The following is a 23,944-nucleotide window of genomic DNA, read 5'->3' on the forward strand; positions in this document are numbered from 1 at the left end:
GAAATCATATTGCGGTGCAAAACGGCGGCTTTAAGTTTAGAAATTACGTGCGATTGCAGGGAAAATAAATATTATAAAGTGAGCTACAAATGCAGCACAGAGCCCGAAGCTGTAGCTCGGCTTGGCTAATATTTTTATTGGAACCATAAAATGCAGCAGATAATGATTTGCATGATTTGGCAAAACATTTGCAGCATTTCACACCTGAACAACACACTCAGCAGGTCACGTAATTATAGCTCAACGGAGGCTGGGCACGGCATCATCTTCGATAAATTAATCTAACCGGGCAATTGTTGGGCACTGCGCGGTGCGGTGTATTCAGGAATTTTGTATGCATTTAAGGCACTTAGTCATGCCCAAGTGATTGCTAAACTAGTTTAGCCAGGCCAAGCGATTTCCCATTGGGGAATTCCGGCACTAAAATTGAAACAATGGCAAAAATAATAATCTAATAATATTAAAATTGAACTTTTGCTTACCGAACGTCGTCGTCGTTGTCGAGCCGGATCTCTCCGACAATCGATGCAACTGCTTAATTGAATGCATTGCAAATGCAAGCAACTAGCGAGGAATCATTTATTGAGTTATTCAAACGAAATGCCAACCATGTGTGAAGAGCAATAGATACTTTAATTGGAACTATAAAATAAGTACATTCAAGAAAAGCCAAGCGGATGACTGAACAGCACAAAGAGTGATTAGGGTTTTCTATAAAAAGGCCAGGCATTTTTTGAGATATGCATATTATTTATTACTATAAACTCACCATTTCGATGGGTAATATTCAAAACTATTCTATCTACAAAATGTTATTTTAAAATTACCCAGATGGTCATATACTCAAGTTCTGCATTATTATTAAAATTGTAGAAATCTTATATTGTCCGTTTATGGGCTTTTATATTGGTCTTAAATTTCTCTGACTTCATATTTAAACTGTGCCACTTTCTGGTCTTCATAAAGGAAGTAGTTTCTACCATAAACAACTCAATTTTAATTGCAGTTGAACAGAAACCTAATTATTGCTTGCATTTGATTGCATTTCCCAAGACACTTCCCATAGCAGCTGAACAAGCAGCCGCCCACTAATTCCACATGCATAGCACGCGTTTGGTTAATTTCTATATTTTCATTGACACAGTTTGCTGTCTAGTTTCGGCGTCATCACCAGGCCCACGGATAGCGGACCACACGCACGCGAACGGGCGAGCCGCTCCCACAAGTATCAGTATCCCCTCCGTTCCTGCAGCTGCTGTTCACTCACATTTGGCGACTTGATATTCGTTTGTCTTTAGCACATGCATCACAAAAGTATGATTTAGACGTTTATTAAACCTTAAACAATAGCTGGAACCGGAGAGCTGGCAAATGGTGTGTCGGGAAGCGTAAGCTTTCATTTGTGGGAATTCAAATTGAAAGAGCATTTCACAAGTTTATTTACGTTTTGGCTTTTTGATTGTCCAATGGTTAGCACTTTGCCAAGTCGTATTGACCAAATCTTAAAGAACTATTGACCCCTCTTTTCTTGTGCGGGGGAGTTGATGTGATAGAAAGTGCCTGCTAAATGTTGCAGAAATCGTAAAACATTAACCGTTTGCCATAAACATTAGACGCCCTTGCACTCCGACGCTTTGCCCACCCCACCCAACCGTCTGCCACGCTGAGGGGCCTAAGTTGAAGTCTACGCACAGACCTGATATAAATTACAATAGCAGCCAACAGTGAGAGAGACTCGTTGTCGAGTCGCCCCAAAAGCCAAATTGTTTTTTAAAAGCACCATTTTTATTACGTCTGATAAGTGATCTCGCGACATTTTCAATTTTAATAGGGTCTCCCAGGTGCCCCAACCGACTTACAAAGCGACTGACCCCCACACAGTTCAGAGCAGCAGCAGCCGCAGCAGCAGCATCCACGTCCCAGGCTCCATTGAGTGTCCGGCTTGGGGATCATTTGTCGTTGCGTTAATAAAATTGCATTGAGTCGCATTTGAAACTGCTTTGGCCGGGTCGGATCTGTCGGGCTAGTCCGGCGGTCGGTGGGATCTTGGGCTCGTTTTGCTTTGGCGGTGGTCACCTCACCGTACAGACAACAGCACAGACCTGGCCATTATTAATAATGCCATGCGACGTTCGCTGTGGTGGGCTCTGCCAGCCAATGAAACCATCAACAATTGCCAGACTCTACGTTGACCTGTAAATTAGGCAAACCAGAGATTATTTTTCTCATTGTTGACTACGTTATTATAATTATATATTTATTACACATAATTTAGGCTATACAGAACATTAGGCTTTTTATATATCAGTTTATTTAATTTTATAACGATAAAAACTAAGCTACTTTTAATATATTTTTTTTTGGCTTCCCAAAAGAGCTAGGATCAAGCGCTCTGCACAATCCCTCCAAAATACTTAATATCAGCTTCAAGCTTTATCCATTTTGCTTATGTTCGCCCACAGCTAAAACTAGGATACCCTTTTAGTGGTGTGATTACTGGGTATAACGAGAGAGGTCACCTGAAAACATTGCAAATAAAACGGCAACCATTTTTAATATGATTGTATGTCATCTTAAGCCCACTGCTTGGCCAGCTTTTGAGCAATGCCAACATGTTGGGCTGGTGGATCCACAAGCTCTTTGGCACTCGGCTCTCGTCTGCTCTCGGCTCTAGGCTCTAGGCTCTGGACATTTGTGTTCATGTGTTGCCAGTCGGATACTCAAATTATCAACATGCTTGGGCACCCGGCTTGGCACCGTTCAGTTCCATTGTGCTGGCCTAGCCAGCCGGCTTTTGGGTGTCGATGATAATTTTTCATGCGATGAGCGCACTTCTCCCTCCAACCTCTTCTTTGCCCACCCCACAGAAATATCAGGTGTGCTGGCACAGCGCTTATGGCTGGTTAATGGGTTCGTCTAAATACTAGCGAAGCCTGTTGGCCGTTGGTGAAAATGGGCGATAATCCGTTTTGACAAATTTGGCTACACGGCCCACAGTGCCAGTTTGGACAGCGGTCAGAGTTCAGCTGGAGAAATTCGTTTTTTTTTTTTTGCATACAAACAAAAAAACCTCAATGTCATTGTCCCCAATGTGCTTCCGTTTCGAGCTGAAAAAAAACATATATATACGAAGCTGAACTGAGAGAATTAGCATGCAGGACAAATAACTGAAAAGCAAGCCACATAACGACTAAGAGACAAATCAAAATGCATGCATATGATTACTCATACACACACACACTTGCACACAATCACAATTGAATCGAATCAAGATATCAACATTATGCGTAGGGCTACTGAAATTCTTAATAAAGATAAAGTCTGGCCCAAAAGCAGATTGACGGTGGAAAAGGACCTCATGCCTGACTCTCTCTTCCTCAATGGTCGTGCATGATATCGAAACTCCGGGCACTAAGGTTCTGGGTTCTGTGGGATACAGAGTCTCATCACGTACGAAGCGTGAGCAAACTTTAAGTTAGATTAATCGGCGTTGACGAGCTGCATGGAAACTGCATTGATTATGGGAACACACAAAAAACGAAAACGAATAAGAAACCCATCACAGAAAATTATGAAGTCAAAGAAATGTCAAAACGAAAGGATATGCGCATTTCCTTTTGTGAGTTATGCGCCACATCCGGTTAGCTAAATATGATTGGTGGGCTGGGCCAAAAAATGATTCGCAGTTGAGATTTATAAGCCTTATCGAACAGCTTAGTATTGATTTATGTTTTTGCACGTATAAAAAACCGAACAAAAGAAATATAAATAGAAGTAGTAGAAGGCCGAATAAGATGAAGATGAGGAAGAGAACTAATTGTTTGCCAGGGTGCCCACCTACCGTTTCAGCCTAACAAAAGATGTGCTCACAGCTGTCTGTCTGTCTATGTGTGTTGACTCTGGACTTGTCCAACATAAAGACATAACATCGTAAATAGATCACTTGCAGTTAGTTCAGAACTCTCGCACCTACCGATTTCGATCAGGTGACGTTTTGTGTGGTCCCTTCGGCAGAGCCTGGCGCCAGTTTGACAGTTTTCTGTTTTATTTTTGTGGTTTCTGTGTGCTGGGCAAATTCAATGTAAGTATTTTTACGAAATCTGTTGGAATAAATTGGCAGCCCAAAATAAAAAATATAAAAAAGAATCAAGTTCGTTGCCTAAGTCTTTTGTTTAGCGACAGTGCGCGCATAATGCGTGTGTGTATTTATTAATTTTCCGCCAAGCATTTTCACAAAATTATTCCAACCTTGACAGCAAAGCTGCTGAAAATTGTATTGAAAACAGAAGAAAAAAAAGCAACATGAAAATTAACCCAGAAAAAAATTAAAAATGTTTTTTTTTCTGTTTTTAATTTTTACGTATTTTGTCGAGGCATAAACAATAAGACAAAAGAACGGCGCCACGCTTGATACTATGTGTGTGTGTCTGTGCTTGTTAAGTTTGTCATGCGCATGTGCTTAGGCCCAATGAGTCGAACGTCTTAACAACAACAAAAATAGACAAGAAACAATGCAACCTAGAAGTGTGCCAAGTCAAGAGCTGTGGCCAAAAACTTCAAAGATGATTATGATGCAATGATATTTATTTATTCAGACTCCGATTCTGACTTCGACTCCGACTCCGATTCCGACTTCTATCAAGGTTGTTTCCTCTGCATTTGTTTGTAATTTATATTTTGTTCGAAAATTGCTCTGCCCCCAGTAAGGTCACACAATTCAAGTCAAGCGCCCAATTTCACCCGCTTAAAATGAGGCACACGCCAGACTGAACGATTGACAGACTGTAGCAATTGACGTTGCACTCGAAGTCTGTTCCCTTCTGTCCCTCCACTCGCTGCCTGCGCCCAGCTGGCACCTTCAACTGCCGGCAATTATGCCCCCAACTTGGCTATAGTTGGCTGACTTGTGTGATTTTTGTTTTTTCAGTGACACAGAAACTGAAATTGTGCATTGTTCAACTGTCCGTCCGGCTGGCAGTTGTGTCTGTTTGTCGTTCGATTCGCTCGCTCGCTCGCTCGCTAATGACTTGCTCCCCATATTTGAAGGTCAAGTTAGGGAAGTTATTGTCGACGCTTCAGTAATTTTGCCCAAAGCTCCACATTGAACTTTTATTATTATTATACAATTAATTGCCTTAAGCCGCTCTCATATCGTATCGTTATTATTTTTATACTTTTGTCAAATCTCATTATTAATATCATCAAATTGTTGGAGCGTTTGATTTTAATAGCCATCCAACCCTCAACTGTTTGGAACTATGTTAAGGTAAAGGCCCCCACTTACCTCGAAAGCTAGAAAAATTAACAGATCGTTTTATCTAACCACAAGAAATTCCATGACTAATCATCGATAGGTGTTAACAACATGTGCCTCTACTAATAATAATATTGCTCGTAATAAGTCGGGATACCACAAATTATATCATGCCTATATATACGAGTGAATTTGTAGAGCGCTCAATTCGCTGAATTTGTATACCTAGTTTTTAATAGATAGAACAAGGCATCTACGACCTTAAGAAATGATTGTACTTTGTCAACAACGATTGTCAAGTATGTGGATCTGAATATAAGAGGTAGATTATGATTTAAACAAATTGCAGCTTAATTTATTAAGGAGGAGATATATATGCTTTATAAATATATTTTCATAAGCTAAAGTAGATAATCTTGTTTACAGGGTATTTCCCCGTAAATCACGCTCAACTAAAGCATTCTTACTGTTGTTTTTATGATTTGCGGCCGCAAATATCTAAGTAGCTCGAACTCGAAATTGATTTTTGCTTGTTGTTGTTTGTTTATTCAAGTTTTTATTTTCGGAGGGGGAGCACTGTTTAAGAAGCTTGCGTTGAGCTTTGGCTTTGCACTTGGGTTCGGGTCCGGGTTAACCGCTCTGCGTAAGCGCGGTGGCTCTGGGGCGGCTTAAGCGAGAGACACTTTGGATAAATATTGCGGTCATCGCTTAAGAATAATATTTTTCTTTGGCCTCGCTTTCGGGCATTTTTGCATATCTTTGAGCTAATTTTTATGGAATTGGTTGGGTACGGCTGTGATGTTGTGTGTGCCCCGCCATTGAGGCGCTTTCAATTAGGCTCAGCTCCGTCTTGAGGCCGACTTCAGAGCAGACAATGAACCTCAGACAAAATCATGACAATGCCACTGAATGATGAATCATGTCAATGTTTGCTTGTCGCGCTCGTGCTCTGAATTGCTTTTCACTGTATTGTACACAGCGAGAAACAATGTGTGCTATTTATAAAGAAATTAACCTGCATATCTTAGTGAAATTCATATAGACAGATTTCTGCTGAGATTCCCTTTTTAACTTATCCACAAAGCATACTACATTATTTGTTTTACTTGTATTTTATAAGTATATCTTCTCTTAGCTTCCGTTTTCTTTTTTCTATTATTTTTTTGCCTTCTTCTTTTCAAATGTTTTCTACCATTTAACCTTCCGCATCAGCGTGTAGTTTTTCCTATGGCTTCCCATCTTTTTATGTGTTTTATGCAGATGCAACACTTTTCCACATCTCAACTCATCTGTTCTCCATAGTTGGCTATCGATCTTATTGCTCTACACTTACTTCCAAGCATCGTCACATGTTACAGCGGAAGTGCCTAGGGCGCGCCATATACCCTATACGCAGTGCCCATGTAACTTCCTTCCAGCTCGATTGTCTTCCACAAAAAACTCTATGTTGCATCCTCGCCAAGAAACGTACGAGTGCACACAGCGTAACAGCTGTTTGGATTGCAGCAACATTAGAAATTATTACCCCAGATATCCGATAGTATTAACTGATTGTCAACGGTCATAAATTTCCCAGTGCAATGAATGAGCGACAGAAATATTAATGATAATAAATGCATACGAATCAGGTACTCAAATCAATGCAAGCCAGGCCCAGGCCAACTGTTGTGCCCAGCGCTTACCCCTTGCCCCATAGGCCTATGCAACTGGCACTTTTTTACACGCTGATAGACGCAGTTGCAGTTGCAGTTGCAGTTGGAGTCATCAACTTAGAATACTAATTTGGTGCGAGCGCGAGTCAGGGCACCGGATGTGATGACATTTGGCCAACGGCAGCAGTGAGAGAAACCCTTACCAATTATTGGATTGGTGGCAATAAAAAGCTAATAAAGAACGTCGCGACTCGTCCCGGCTCTGTCTGCACCCTGACAAGTTGTTGCACTTGCTGCACGCTGCTCGTTTTTTTTCTTTTTAAGCGGCGTTTAACAATTCATAAATGGTTTGAACACTGACGCCACTCGTCCACATCCACGTCTGTGTGCCCCCATCCCTACCACACTCCGCTGACCCATGGAGTGTACTGTGTGGTACACTTTAAGGCCGGCAGGCTGCCCCGTCTATGTCGCTCCCGAGGGAAGTAGTGCAGACAGGCGGCGGCGGTGGTGGCGGCGGCTTCGGCCAGCCGTGTTTACGTATGCAAAACTAGTTTTATTTTTAGGGCCATGTCTGGGAATCGAATCAGCCCGAAAACAAATCCACCAAATCCAAAAACCAATGCAACAATTGTTGTGCCATGCACTGCAGAGGAGGTTGGCAGAAAAGGGGGGACGGTCTGTAACAACGCAACGACATTTTGCGTGTTGGACAAATTTGTAGCTGCTGCCTGATCACGTTTTAATTGTACAACCACTTGGAGCTGCAGCTGGAGCTGGAGCTGGTAGACTGGCGCCTAGGCAGCTAATTAACATGGGATGCGGTACTTATTTCTTTACCCGAATTTCTTTAATTTGTTTTTGTTTTATTTTTTTGCTGTGCCCATTCACACTACCCCAAAAGGCGTTTTTACTTTCTTAAATCGTTTTTAATTGTTTGTCAAATGGGGCAATGTGAAACCGATAGACCGCATTTGATAAGAGCCAGAGATCTCACAACAGACCCCACCCCCCTCATACCTCTCTCTCTCCCCACCAGTCATCCCTTTCTGTGGCGATCTCTCAAGGGTCAAACTCAGCCCAAATGATTGCGATTGTTATGCTTGGCATTTAATTGCCTTGTAAATGGTTGGCTGCTCGCTGCCCCCGTTGTCCCACCGGTAGCGGGCAGCAGTCGATTGTTGTCGTTGTTGCTGTCGTCTTACGCAGTCTCAACATGCCACAAGTTGCACGCATTTCTTAGCCAGTCGGGCCAGCAGTTTTGGCATCTGTTGTTGTCGCTGATATCGAGTTATATCGACTGGCTACCGATTTTGCACCTGTTTTTTTCTTTGTTGTAATTTTTGTTGCTCACTACGAAATGCAACGCTCCTTGGTTGATCCCGTTGATAATGCGTATACATAAAACTAGCATGCCACTGTCGTTTAACTGCGGAAATGAGTCGCCAATTCCAGCGAATAAAACAAAAGACTTAGGCAACGAACTTGGTCGCACCTCGACTCGAACTCGCTTTATTGGCTGACGTCCAAAGCACGCCAAGACGCGGCACGAACCAGGCACTCGAACTTGCAACGGTAGCATACAACTCTAAATTATATATAAAGCACATGTCACCAGGCACATCCGTGCATACAAATTGTGCCAATGCCCATACGGGACGTGTAAAGGGGCTGGCAATCAATGGACAACTTCTAGACATGCGCAGGGCACAAACCAAACTTAAAACAGGGCGCGGCCCATGATGTTGTTTGCGTGAATTATGCATACGACTATTCGAAATGAGCAAATGCAATTGCAAAAGGCACAGACTAAAGATGGACATTACTGGAAACAACAGAAATTAATATCACGCTAGATATAGAAATATGGACATAGATATAAATATAGATATAGATATAAATATAGATATAGATATAGATATAGATATAGATATAGATATAGATATAGATATAGATATAGATATAGATATAGATATAGATATAGATATAGATATAGATATAGATAGATATAGATATAGATATAGATATAGATATAGATATAGATATAGATATAGATATAGATATAGATATAGATATAGATATAGATATAGATATAGATATAGATATAGATATAGAATAGATATAGATATAGATATATAGATATAGATATAGATATATATAGATATAGATATCGATATAGATCTAGATATAGATATAGATATATAGATAGAGATAAGATATAGATATAGATATAGATATAGATCTCGCGCTAGATCTAGATATCGCTATAGCTCGCTCTCGCTCTACTCTCGCGCTCGCTCTCGATCTCGCTCTCGCTCTCGCTCTCGCTCTCTCGCGCTCGCTCGCTCTCGCTCTCGCTATCGCTCTCGCTCTCTCGCTCTCGCTCTCGCTCTCGCTCGATCTCGCTCTCGCTCTCGCTCTCGCTCTCGCTCTCGCTCTCGCTCTCGCTATCGCTATCGCTCTCGCTCTCGCTCTAGCTCTCGATATAGCTATATAGCTGCTTCTATCTATAGGTCTAGCGCCGCGATATTCTCTGAGTAAATGCCAAAGCTAAGCACAAACATGTATTAATAACCACGACTCGCGCCCATCTCGAAGGCAAACGGACGGACACGGACAGACAGATGGATCATTATTATTGAGGCACTTGCATCTCAGCAGAACGCTAAACTCTAAACACGGCAACAACAAATGCACAAGCGCATGCACCACACTGGCACTGGCTGTGCCACTAGCCGATGGTCAATAGCAGCTCCACAAAGCACCACCAAGAACAAGAGCTCTTTTTGGTTGGCTTTGATCTGGCACCGCCGCCGCGACTGGGCGCATTCATTGAAGACAACGCGCCTCACTGACACCTTCACTCACAAATGGTCTAAAAGGCCGCTCGGGCCATTAGCCAATATAACTGCCACGCAACGTTTTGTATTTTATCATGTCTACAAAAGTCAAAAAGCCATATTACATCATAACGCACCAAGACAGATCCGAAACAGAGATGGAGACGGAGTCCGAGTGCAAGACGGAGTCATAGAGGGAGGCTATAGAAGTTGGACTCTGATTCGTTTCGTGCCTAAGTGGCCTTTTTGGTAAAAAAAGAGTAAAAGAAAAGAAGCGGGTTAAAAGCAGTTCAAAAAGTGTTCTAATAACAAGCTAAGAAAAACTATTGTATTTTACATGGAAAACTCAGAGCGGTAGGCTGGGAAAATTGTTTGCATTTGTCAAATAGTTTTGTCGGCAACGGCTTGATTTTTGTTGTTTTCGCTGTTCGTTTCTTAACTGACCGCCGCAGCGCGCATCCTTACCAAATGGTTGGCAAACAATACGTGGGCCAGGTTGGTCTAATAAGCTGCACTCTCGCCCAGATCATGTTGTGCAAACAGACAGACAGTCAGACGGACAGACGAATAGACAGATGGACGGGTGGACGTTGTCCAGAAACTGAAAAGGAATCCCGCCTAACAAGATGGTGCCACGGGCATGAAAGGAGTTTATTGTGCGACGCGTCGTGTCGGTCACTTTGAGTGTCATAAAAAAAATGTAAAAAAAGCTAGTCAAGAATGCTCGCCTACAAAATACCCTGTGCTGTACTTATTATGCTATCATCCCAAAAAAAAACGAAGTAGCATAGATCAAAATATATTTGTTTGTCACGAGCGCCGAACGTACTGTAGTCTAGATTCAAGTTAATGGCTTAACAGACTTTTTATCATTCAATCTGAAAGTCTCCGAGATCTTGCAGCTTATACATCCTTACAGCTGCTGCAACGTATAAATCTACACGTATATGCAGCGATGGATCTGCGTTACATACATTAGCAAACCATTTATGATACTCCCTTATAACCGTTTTATGGGTACAGGGTATAAACAAAAATAAGAAAAAATACACAGAGTAGAAGTTAAAAAGTTAAAAGCCAGCTAAACAAAACGCTCGCTGCTCGCGTTTGTGTTGACCAGCTAGAGCAGTTAATTAGAATGTGCTGAAGAGGTTGCCCAGTACCATCATCGGGTCCCAGTTGATGGCCACAAGTGCTGAGGTAGGTGCTGAGTTGCCCAGCGAAGTGCGCTAGACAAACAATTCCCGGCTAAAGGCGGCTTGATTGAGTGCCTCTGGCTTTGCCTGCTTGGCTCTTTGGCTCCGGTTCGGGCTCTGGTTCTGGTTCGGTTTCGTTGGCCGATCTCCTAGCTCTGCATATGAAAAGAGCAAAGTCAAGTATAAAAATCAAATCAAGTCATTGGCAGCCACCAGGCAACAGCCAGCAGCCAGCAGCTAGCAGCTAAGTCCACAGGTTCAGCTCACTCTGGAGGCTCACTCTCAAACAATGGGATGTTGGCTTTGGGCCCGGCTCATGCTGTGTGCTGAGCCTTGGCAATATTTACCAAATGTCAATGCAAAAAAAACCAAAAAAGAAGTTGAAGCTGCAATGCTGAAGAGCTTTGCAGCAATATAAAAGTCCAAATTCAACATATTCAGCACGAATACCAAATACTCTAGACAAATTCGAAAAATCCCTTTTAAATTAAATATTTAATTCAATTTAATTTGCAAATCGAATACATTTTTAGAAGAGAATCAGATTAGATTTGATGTACTTCGTGTGATTGCCAAGTGCTTTCCACAAATTATATGACCAATTAGTTTGTCCCTTTGTCGTAAGGGTATTTGGCGAAAAGAAGGCGAAGAAACAAAAATATCACTTAACACGGGCGCAAACGATCGCGCACGTTTGGTAATGGATCACACGATCTGCAGGCTGAGAGATTCGAGCAGCTGAACTGCTGTCTGGCTCGCTGTCTGACTGTCTATCTGGCTGGCTGGCTGCTCGCCTTAGCCTGGCCAAGAAGTGCATGTGGCCTGGTTGCCAAGTAAATGACATTGACAGTGACACTGCTGCACAGCTTCCAAGCGGCGGCTGCTGCTCGCTGCCTGGCTGCTGGTTGCTTGCTGCCTGGTCTTAATACGTGCACTAAGCATATCAGTTAACCATACAATAAACCGTGGATCGTTCGCATAAGTGTTGCGAGCTGCTGAAGAAGCTTTAAGTGTCAGAGCCGCTGATTGCTGGGCCAAGCTGTTTTCTTTCTTTTTTTTTGGTGAGAACACACATAGCTTGACGAATGGAGAGCAGGCTGCTAGCTATCTGTTCTAATGATGCATAAATGACTAAGCCTTTGCCACCTGTAAGAGGCAGAGCAGCAGCTGCTGGACTCCCTCTAATGCCTAACCCCCAGCTTGTTCCTTAACCCACACCACAAGCCCACATTTACACTAATTTAATGAGCTACAACATAAATTTTTGGATCGGCTCCTGCTGCGGTGGTCGTTAGTTTTCCAGTGTCGGGTTACTAAACGTAAGACGCACGCGGCTTATTTCCCGTAAACTGAAGGCAATTTTTGAGTTCTTTACGAGCTATCAAAATCACTTGTGGACCACAGGCCCTCAAATCTAAACTAAGGGTAACAAGATAAGCCAAACACTAAAAAAAATAACAAAAAAAACAAAAACACAAGCAAATGGCCAGATCTACAATACGATTGCGATAAGCATCTCGCAGCTCTCTGGACTCGTTAGGAAAGACTGAAAAGATCGTTCGAAAGGTGCTGGAAGCACAAATTAATATTTGTGGCGCAGCAGCCGTGTGCGGTCTGTGGTCCTGTTGCGTTCCAGGGGGGCCCACCACACACACACACACACACATCCAAACAAGACAAAAGGACATCATCAGCCAGAACAATGGGCAAATTTGTCGTTAAGAGCAAGCTGAACGCAGAGAAAGTGCTGGGTGCCAGAGGCATGCTAAAGGATTTACTCACAGGTCAAGCAAGCACTCGCTCACAGATACAGATACATTCGCATTCACAGATACAGATACACTTTTGGATGCTACTAATGCGCCCAGCTTGGCATGCGTAAGCTTGACTTGAGCTTGACCCGCAAGTTCACTGGACACGCACTGGAGTCGAGCCAGAAATGATCAAGACACAAGACAGAGGAGACTGCGATTGTGGCTGTGGCCAGTCCTCTGAGATCTGTGGGCCTGGATGTTGAGCATCGTACCTTAATCGCTGCATTTTAATCGACACGCAAAGTTCGTTTAAGTTAAATAAACGTTTAAACGAGAACACAACAAAATCAAGCGAACAACAACAACAACAACAACAAACGAATGGCATGCGCTGCACGCAGCTTAAGGAAGGGCTCTGGAACTGCAAAAAAACTTGGGAACCGCGAACTGTGACTGGCAGCTGCTGTGGCCGAGCGCAGTGAGGTGAAATTGAGGTACCTGCACTCTGTGCCACAGCAGATTTGTTGGAGTGCGTGTGCATGGCTCTGGGTGTGTACGAAATGTTTAAATTAAGCTGGATATCAAGTGCACCAGATCACTAATTACCAGCGCCAGCCAAAGTTACAAAGCTGAACGAAAAAATGCCTCCGCCAGCGCCTGCTCCCCCTCCTTCAACTGCTCCTTGACAAGCCGAGAGCATCGTGTGAGCCAAGCGCCGCTCGCACCATGAAACTTCAAAATGTGCACCTCAAGTTTGTTTGTGGGCATCCAAAATCAATAAAGATCGTTCCCAGATTGTGGTCCAGTGTTTGCTTAACTTTCGGCGGCCCTTAAATGGGTTAATGTCGATCTCTTGGCGCTGCCGTGAAACAATGGAGCTGACCGTTACTCGATAGCTTTTGATGGCATTCAAATGCAGTAACTCAAATTGATGTGTGTATTTTGGATGCCTAAATGCTGTAGATCGCTTGACCTCTCGTTTAGACTTGCTCGGCAGCTTTAGGAATTACGTGGAATCGACAAGATTTACACTTAATGATAGCTATCTTATATAGCACTTCGATTCTTAGCAAAAAGTAACAAATTTCCATCGGAAATGAAAATCAATTTATAAGGCAAATCAATCAACGTGTTTTACAATTATAAAGGAATTCCTCAAAAGAAGTCATAAATATTTAAATAAAATATTTAAGCTGCAATATACAGAAATCTACCAAAAATATGATTTATTTCGAAATAATTTTTGTATAAATTCCCATTTAAAAGCCATGCTATGTGTATATATATTATAGGCTATTTGTGTTATTTCCATTATATAGCAATTACTTCCTGCATTGTCTAGCTGACACTTGCTTGGCATCAACTTGGAGTTTATCTTAATAATACGATCTCTGGCTCTTCAGCAGACACACACACACACTCGTGCACATAAAAGCGATTCTCTGGCAGCTGTCTACAAAAAGATATGACATACCATCATATACTTAGTTTGTTTTGACTATTTGTCAGACAGCGTAACACGCCCCAAACATGGCATATAGAAACTGTAGAAACTATGGCTAGCTATGGGCTGCTATAGGAAGCTTTGGACAGTAATTAAGGCCGCTACCGGACACAGAAACCAACCGAGTTGAAAAATTGCTCAGTGTGTGTGTGTGTGAGTGTGTGCTGGCCATGTTTTGCATAATTTCTCATTAAAACATGTTTCCATTATCATGTGTCAATAATTTTTCGTTCGCTGTCAGTTTCAAATGCAAATTCTTAACAGCTGATTGGATGATGCATTATTAGAACTGCGCGCCAAGCAATTAAATATATAATTTAATAAGCATGTTCCCAACTATAAGGGGTACTTTAAAGTCAAGGCAGTGGCTACGACTAGATAAAACACCAGCTGTTGTGCACTATTTTTAAAGATGTGCTCATAACTTACTCTGCACCCATGTCTGAAAAGTGCACACAAGCACATATATATATATATATATATATATATATATACATAGATACATAAATATCTGAGTCGTAACTCTATTAATAATGCATCTTTCATGTCGCATACATAATAAACCATTTTGAAGCGTTTAAATGCCTCTCAACGCTTAGCTAAGGTTGGCGTTCAGGCCCAGCATTGGAGTCTGGCGCCAATGGGCTAACGTAATTTGATCGGACCCGCTTGTTTTCTACCTTGTCTATCTATCTTCCCGTATCGGTCAATGCATTTTGGCGCCTGCATTTTGACAGTCAATAAAAATTTGAAATGTTATACTTTTCATTTTGTTTTCTATGTCGCATCGATTTTATTTTGTTTGGTTGGCTTTTGTTCTCTAAATGGCTTTTTGATTGGAGAGATTGGAGCAGCGATACAAATGAACCACTTTTTCAGTTTGACAGCTGAAAATAAAAATTAAAAAACAAAAGACTTAGGCAACGAACTTGTCTAGCTATATACATTTCGTACTAGTGCAGCTGATAGTTGATGTATCGTTTTATTCCACTAAAATATGTTTATATAGCTAATGCTATTCTTTATGTAAAGCTAAAATTAAGCTTTAACCAGTTGAGAATTAAAAGGAAACTGATTGTTATCCATAATAATATTTTACCACACATTGTGTTTTAGTTGCGTCGGATAGGGTATGTAAGTTTCGCCCCACTGTAGCTAGTTCGTAATTTTGGTTGGCTTTGTGCTACTATTGACTGTTTAATAAACTATAAAAATAAATTTAGAAACAATGACGACAAAACACACATTGGAATGTGATCGGGCGGCAGTTAAGACGACAACAAATAAAACAAAACGCACAATGGCGTGCGCTGGCTTTAAGAGACCCAACCCGCCCCGGCTGGCCCCTGCACCCACCACTACCACCAACTCCATCACCACCACCACCAACAGCACCACCTTCTCAAGCAGCTCATCATGCATATTGATGACATTCGTTGCTCTCTCGGGTTCAGTTCATTGTTTATTGTCGTCCGTTAAGGCGTCAACTTTTCTGACATAGCCACATTTTACAATGTGCTCGTAAACGATATTTGCAGGCAGTTCGATCGTTCGATCGTCCGATCGTCCGATTGTCGCATTGTCCGATCCTGCATAGTTTTCGTACCATTCATCATTGGCGGCTCTGTGGTCTGGTCGGGTCTGGTCTGGTCTGGGGCAGCCCATAAACAAAGTTCGGGGGCGACTGCTCGACGACTGCCTAATTAAGTGATTAAAATTCTGACCGACGCCGAGGCGTATGACTTTTGTATGTGTTAATATAAAGTTTATTATTTGAAGCAGCACGTGGTTGACTCGCAGTCAGTCAGTCTATAGGCCTCTTTTTCGGGCTCAATGCAAACAATAAGTAGCCCATATAAGTACGACTACTGGATACATGCACTGAGCGAAATAAGCCGACCTTTTGGGTTGGTTATCACATAAAACAAGTACAATTTATCTAAAAACAAGATATTTTGTACTCATATTCAATATCTACTTTCTGTAGCTTCTCGCAAGAGTTTACATTCCAGCCATGTTGTTATTTTGAAGTAAATTGTTTTCTGAGTGTAACCGCCATAGACCCATAATGCTGGCCACAGCATATCAAGCAGCGGGGGCCTCACGACAAATATCTGTGCGTAACATTTGTGGCATTTTTAATTTACAGCAATCATTGCATTAGACGGCAGACCGGCACTTAAGCATTACTATATCGGTTTTATTATCACCCATCGTCCATCGCCCATTGACGATCGTCGATCGACTTGCAACAAATGTTTCAGTCGCTACGTTGATGAATTTATGCCAACCCATTTGGCGTTGACAACGCCAGCCCCCCTCTGGCCACGCCCCAATTGTCGCCCGTGTCTCAGATACAAACGCCACGATTGAGTACAAAGTAAACTCGCCGCGTGGCAATCAATTCTGGAATGGAACTGATCGTATCGTGTCGTAGAATATGTGCGCTCTAAAGCTTGAATAGAATTTTGACATCAAATGCTTTTTAGCCAAATCGAATCACAAATTTGATGCTCAGCTTGTTTTTGCATTTAAATAGACACCCTTAAACTATAAATTGAATGCTCACGTTTAAGCTTCATATATAAGAAATATATTTTTATAATATTAAAATATAAATTGTATTTATATCAAATCAATTCTTCAGGTATTTAGTAGCTCTTTTTCTGCTTTTTCCCAGATTTATAAATGTTTTCAAATTTTCTTTCTTAATGAGATAAAATATAATGAAATAGTCCATAATTGGAAAATGAGTAGGCTGTCTAGAAAAAGATCATTTTATTCAATCTCAAGATGATTCCAAATCTCTATCCGAGTTTATATTTCTATTTTGTAAATGAGAAGAATATATTCAAGGTGTTCGACTTGTTTCTACCTTGTTTAATATAATATTGAATTTATAGGGTTTGCTTTGAAGGTTCAGCTTCAAATGAAATACAAAACCGAATCGATTAAGGCCCAGCCATAAATAAAAGTTTTAATATATATCATTTTCATATTAATTTATTTTCTTGCATCAATTTAAAAGCCAATCTTAAGATCAAATACTAAAAGCTAAAATAGAATACTTATCAATTATAAAATCAAACTAGGACTAAACAAATTTTATGTACAATACAATGAGGGCTTTTTTGGTGGGTTGGGTTTTGCTTACATGTTTTGTTTTTTTTTTCTTTTTTTTTTTTTGATTGGATTGGGTTTAGAGTTTGTTGCTTCTATAAAATACAATTCGAATTTAGTTAAATTTAATATTTAAAAAACATATATACAATTGGCGACTATTAAACAAAAACTTTAAAACTTTTTTCATTTTCTTTTGTAAAAATAATTTTTGGATTTGAGCTCAATAGTGTGTGTGTGTGTTTGTGTGTGTATGTGTGTGTGCTTGCTGCAGCTATAGCCGTCTCTTTTCAACTCTCTAAGCGCAGGCGCAGCTCTCAAACCTGTCCATAAAAATTTCAATTTCGACGGCGCAAATCGAATTCAAACCGCACACGAAAAGATAAAAATACAAAAAAATATATATACCAACAACACTAAACGGAGAAAAAATAACAACAACAACAACGACGCAGACGACGACGACGACGAGGCAAATGAGTTGATTGCCTTTTGGCTCCACCCACAACCACACTAGACACACACAAAGATGCTGCGCATGGCGCTGGACGCATTGTGGGTCACAGCGAAACCGCCAAACGGCGGCGACTCACCGCCAATGGGGTTGAGCTTCTGCCGCTTGACGGCAACGGCTGCCTCTGTGGAGGATGTGGAGCTGTTGCTGCTGCTGGTGCTGGTGCTGCTGCTGCAGCTGTTGGTGGTGTTGGTGATGGTGGTGCATTCGGCCTCCAGCTGATAGTATTTGCGACGCGGCGCCAACTCGTGCTCATCCTGCAGACTGCACACGTCGCTGTCATTGAAACTGTGCACCGAACTGCGCGACGTTTTCATGCTCAGATCCATGGGTCCATCTTGGGCGGCAGCGGCTGCCGATGCCGCTGCATTCGCTGCTGCTGTTTCTCCGCCAATGGAGCACACGGAGACAGGTGAAAGTGATTGCATTTTGGCCGTAAAGCTCAGTGGGCTGCTGCTCTGCGATTTGCTGGGTGTGGGCGAGGCGGAGCTGGAGTGCGAGGCGGTCGTCAAACCAGGCAGCAGCTGCTGCGGCGGCGTGGCGCGTATGGCAACTGGCGTGTGTATGGTGTGTGGACTCTGACTGTGACTGTGACTATGCTGTGACTGCACATCATCGTCAGCGCCCAGGCAGACGTCAATGGGCGATGCCGCTGGCTGTGGCTGTGACTGCTGAGCCACTGTTGCCACAGTTGGCGGCGTGTAGCGGCTGTGCGACTCGGCCGAGGCGGCGGAGTCTACGCTCTGGCGATGCTTGTACATCTCCTGGCGATAGGCAGCATCCGCAGCGGCCGCCGCAGCAGCGCTGGCATGATAGCCCGGGAATAGCAAGTGAGGCGGCAGCTGGAATGCCGACTGTGGTGTGGCCATCATGCTGAAGAAGGGCAATGCGGCGGCAGCAGCGGCTGCATCAGCCGGATGTCGTGCACCAAAGTGTTCCGGCAAATGATAGCCAGTATAGCCAAGCAGCGGCGGCAGGTGTGGATGACGCTGCTGTTGCTGTTGATGCTGATGCTGTTGTTGCTGCTGCTGTTGATGTTGCTGCTGCTGTTGCTGCAGATGCGCGGCCAAGTCACCAAATCCGGGAGAACTCATGGGCGACCCGGTGGCATGACCCGGCGCCTTGCCAGCTGCCGCAGCGGCTGCCTGCTCGTGCTCCTGCAGCAGACAGTGTATCTTGAACCAGTTGGAGCGACGTCCATAGCGCGAGCCGCCCTTGGACATGCCCACATTGTAGCACTTGCGCAAACGGCAGGCCTTGCACGTGGTCCGGTTCTTCTTATCAATAATGCATTTGCCATCGTTCTTGCACTCGCTAATGGTGCTTATGTTGTTGTACGAGCGTCCAAAGAAGGACTGTAGTTGAGAGAAAGAGAGAGATGGCAGAGCATTGGATTAGCTAAACGGGCCACAAGTAGCCAAACAGCGCCAAATGGTTTGCTGTGTGTTTGCATGGATGCGCAACTTACCTTGCAGCCCTCGCATGTGAAGGCGCCGAAATGAAAGCCCGCCGCTGGCTCACCGCACACTTTGCACGTCTGATTCATCTGTTGAGTTAAGAAGAGAAATATAACTTTAGCATAAGCTTAATCCATTGATAGCAAAAATAGCTCAGCCTATTTCAAAAGAGCTGCCCACTGAGAAAAGTGCAAGAACTGGGCATTGCCAAAAACTAATTTTGTGAATAGATTTTTCCTGATATAAAATAAATTGATTTCACTTTTTTATTTTTTATATATTCCTTTAGTTATTTAATTTTTTCACTAGCAATTTTTGCACTTTTCTGAGCGGGTTCAGTTCAGTTGATAATCCATTTTGTGCGTGCTTTTTAGCTGTCTAGAAACTAACCAAGTTGAACACCATTTTGGCAGCTAGCCAAGTTTATCAATTAAAATAGTTAGTTGTGTTTGTTTTTTAAATTTTGCTCTTTGCGGATAATTTATCGAATTTCCGTCACTTTTCGTATCGTTTTCCGCGTTCTGTTCGTTTGCTGCGCTGCTGTGTGACTGATGCTCGAGCTACTCCTGGCATAAGCATTTATAGGAAATAGTTGGCGAAAATTGGCAAAACATTGAGACACGGTTTCTTTTTTTATGATCATCTGCGTGGGCAGGCAAAAAACTTAAGCTGCCGGGAATTATGCAACCCTATGCGTTGTTTCAATTTGTGCAGGTAGAAAACGGTGTCTGCGTGTGCGCGTGTGTGTGTGCGTGTTTTTTTACATGAAGTCATTACGCCTAAAAAATTATATAGAGTCCTAGACCTTGACGTTGTGTCATAAAAATATGTTGGCAATTTTTTTGCGCCCAAATAAAAAAAATGTATAAAGATGTTCGCCTGCACTGAACTCGGAGTGTGTGTGTGTGTATATGGGTGTATGGGTGTCTGTGTCAATTTTTTCGCATGAAACAGTAAAAAATCAAAGTAGTGCAAACAGGGCTCATAAAAATATGCCGTTGCTTGCGACCCGGCCGAAAAGTAAAAAAAAAACAAATGTAGACAAAAACAAAACGTGAATTGACTTTGGGCGTGGGCGTGTTTTTTTATATTTTTCCTCACAGATCTTGCAAACTTACCTTGGGTTCTTCTGTTTGGGTTTTTGCGTATGGAAGTCGTGTATTTTATAGCTGATGACTTTTTAATTGCACGTGGCAGTTTCTTTAGATTTTAATTTGTATTTTCACAACACTTTTTCAGCACTATGCGATCTGTGTGGATCAGTCTCTGTCTGTTTAAATTGTATTAATTTTTTTTTGTTTGGGTTTGTTTAGCAGTCGCTGCGTAGAATTGAACGTTGGGAACTGTTTGAAGTGATTCTCTGTTTCGGCTTAAGATACACGCAACGCGCTCTGTACTCACGATGTGTGTAACTCACACCTGGGCTACTAGCTGACGACTGATTTCTTGCTCAAACTCGTCGCTGGCAAGAAGCATTTCTGTGTGTCGCTCGGTTGGCCAACTCCCAGTCTCTATATACATGCAACAACAGCGGCTAGCAGTACTCCAATCACACATACACACACAAACACCACCACTAGCAGCAGTAACATGTTTTTGTAGCTCTCTGATAAATCACAGTCTCAGCATCTGACTCGATCGCGTACTCATATATTTACTACCACCACCAACAGTAACAACAACACCAACAGTCACAGAGCGCAAGTCGATTGCACTCAATGGTGCAGCGCTCTCACGACTTCAGTTTACCTGAGTCACAGTGACTGTCTGAGTCGCTGTTAATGCGCTGTTAGCCGCACTGTTAGTATTCAATGAATGAGCTACTCTCGCTCTCGCTCCTACTCTCTCTCTCTCTCTCACTGGCGCGCGCTCGCTCAATTTTGGGGCCCGCTCAATTTGCATTGCTCTGATATTATTCGTTATTCGGTTATTTATTAAAAGTCGCACGTTAAGGGCAACTAAGCTTTCTCGCACTCACACACGCACACTCACACACACACACACACATGCACAGCCATTGACTTCATTTTTAACAGTTGCTCATTTTATTTAGCATGGGCGGAGCCTTCAACTGTTGAAGTTGCTAACTTATACTATGAGAGGTTAGGTTTATATAAGCAGAGAAACCGTTTAAAATGTTCGATTTGGATTAATTGAATTGTTTGAGCAGCTTTGCTTTGGTATTTGATCAAAAAAATATGTATATATATTTTTACAACATTCGCTTGGCTTAAATTAAAGCTCATATTTGTTGAAATTTACTATAATGAGTCCTTTCGGATATAACACACTTCACTTAATTAATTAAATTCCAAATTGACCTTATGGTCAAAATATATTATTTTTAAATCTCTTAAACGTTTCAAGAGTCGATAATTTTCTAACCAGTTTACAACTCTTTCATAAAAAAAAATTCATCTGAAAGTAAAATTCTGTTTTACGTATAACCCATAATTTTCATTAGCCACCGAAACTTCTTAAATGAACTCTTCTTTATTATCAATTGACTTTAGTTCTCTAAGTTTATTGCCGCTAGAGAAACAATCCTTTCCAAAATCAACAGCCCTTTTCTCTTTACAAAGGATAAGTTAACTCTTTTTATGCACCTTCATTATATTTGCTTCGAGCTACTGAACTACCTGGCTAGGACGCACACATTAACCCTTTTATGTTATCCCTTTGTCTCGAGCATTAAAGAACACAATGTAGAAAGTGTGAAACCTAGTAAAATGCGGTTTGTGGGGAGGAGATCTTTGGCAGAGGCACAAGCTTTCGCACACGTATGTCACTCATGGAAACAGACGCTGCCGAGCTTAAAGCTCAGCGTTGATAAACAGAGCGCAGATAACTTCCAAGCAAAAGCTCACTAATACATGTACCTTAACTAATACACAAAGATGGATATTTTACCACTAAAGTCTGCATGTTCTTAGAACAGTTTTTCAGTAGTTCCCTCACTACGATGTTCTTTGACTACGATTACCACAGCAGCAACCTAACCTCAACATACGCTTCTGCCTTTAGCCATAAAAAAGAAAACTGAATATTGCGTCAACCCAACAGAATGACATATTCCGCGTAAATCCACGGTAAAAATGAAACAAAGGCTTGCAAAAAAGTCAGAGAATATAGAACCTAGGCCCGGGACGTTGCTTAGGTGCCCTGAGCGACCTTCCAGAATCGTTTTTTTCTAATCGATTCAATTTAACTGACTTTGCCCGTTCGCGTTTTTCGTTTTTTTCCCCTGCTCACACACAGCTATAATAAAACAAATAAAAAGAGAAGGCGGACGAAAATGTTTCGTAAAAATTTTGCGAATTTCCGTAGTTTGCTGGGCACAAAGCAAATGGGTAATTTTCCAGCGTAATTAGTTAGCCCGAAAGGAAAGCACGACAAAAAACTGAAAAATAAGGACAAACGGTGCGACATTGTGACTTTTAATCCGGTTTAATCCCCCGGCTTAAGTTTTTTGCATGCGCTGCACAACATACAACAAAAAAATAAATAGCGGTTCGGTTTTTGAGTTCTCGAACTCGCGAAAAAGAACAAGGATGACGACGAGTTGAACGCGCGGCGCGTCGACGGGCTGGCTCATCATAATTATGATCCTAGGATAATCTGCAGCTTAGGTATGCTGATCCAGCGATTAGGTAACAGAATCGCGTGCTTAGGTAGCCGCAAGAATTGGCCTAAAAAAGCCAGCCAGCGACGAGTCATAAAGTCAGCGGAACCATAAAAAGTCGAGCAGGCCGAGTAACCCGAGCCGCAGATCACACTTTCCGCTTAAGTGGAAAAGGGATGACTGACTCCTTGCCCAAGCGAGCCGAGGCATATGGCTTGTAATATTGTTTTTTTTTTTTTTTTTACTAGATGCAGCAACTCGAAATTACCGTTAAGCGTACTGGTAGCATCCATAAAAAAGTCAATTGCCCTAGAGAGTTGCGTAAAAAATGCGTGCAGAATTCCACAGAACGAAGCCAAGGACACACATAGACTAGATCTTTCCGCCTTAAAAAAGCATGTATGCATATGTATGTGTGCTAAAAAACGGTGCATGTTAAAAAATGCGTTGACTTTTTGACTTTACGGTTAAAAAAGAGTCAACTTTTTAATTGGCCATAAAAAAATGTACAAAAATAACAAAACTGCGAGTCGGAAATGACAGGCAGCTACTAAATACGACTATTGGTTAGCATTAGGCCTCAAGTTGAGGCCGGATTGCTTGTTACCTGCCCCGTTTCGAGCAATACAAAAGTCAAAAAGTCAACTCGTTCGCATTTACATAGTTTGATTGCATCATTTGGCCAAATGGCCATATAACAACAGCACATATCAATCAACAGACACTTTGTATCTGTATCTACTACAGCTGTAGTTGTATCTGTATCTGTAGCTGTATCTGTATCTGTATCTGTCTCTGTTCGTGTAGCTGTGGCTGTAGCTCGTGTTGAGCTCGTGTGGCTCTCGAAACAATTTGCATATTTTTGATTTAACAGCTCGCTAGCTAGATGATTGCTTAGTTACTTTACTTTGGCAATACCCTAGTCGACAGACTATCTACATTTTTCACAGCATTTGTAGCAGTTAAAAATATTTCCAAGTTAAGATAATATATATATATGTCATAAAATACCATATTCTATATATATATTT

The 23,944-nt window shown here is 42.0% G+C and overlaps 2 protein-coding genes across 2 annotated transcripts in view; one reads left to right on the forward strand and one right to left on the reverse strand.

Annotated features, from left to right (window-relative positions):
• The window catches only part of LOC115770312, a 137,010-nt gene that overhangs the window by 97,649 nt on the left and 15,417 nt on the right, over positions 1 to 23,944 (forward strand). The gene's annotated exons all lie outside the window — the stretch shown is intronic.
• LOC115770145 (zygotic gap protein knirps) lies at positions 17,534 to 21,357 on the reverse strand. The gene is made up of 3 exons (XM_030715294.1): positions 20,410 to 21,357; positions 19,303 to 19,380; positions 17,534 to 19,189 (listed from the first exon to the last, which is right to left on the reverse strand). Exons 2-3 carry the CDS (start codon positions 19,378 to 19,380, stop codon positions 17,834 to 17,836), a joined length of 1,434 nt encoding a protein of 477 aa, XP_030571154.1. The 5' UTR covers positions 20,410 to 21,357; the 3' UTR covers positions 17,534 to 17,833.

This window comes from Drosophila novamexicana, unplaced genomic scaffold (assembly GCF_003285875.2).
Source record: "Drosophila novamexicana strain 15010-1031.04,08,12 unplaced genomic scaffold, DnovRS2.1 tig00004555-arrow-pilon, whole genome shotgun sequence".
Lineage (NCBI taxonomy): Eukaryota > Metazoa > Arthropoda > Insecta > Diptera > Drosophilidae > Drosophila > Drosophila novamexicana.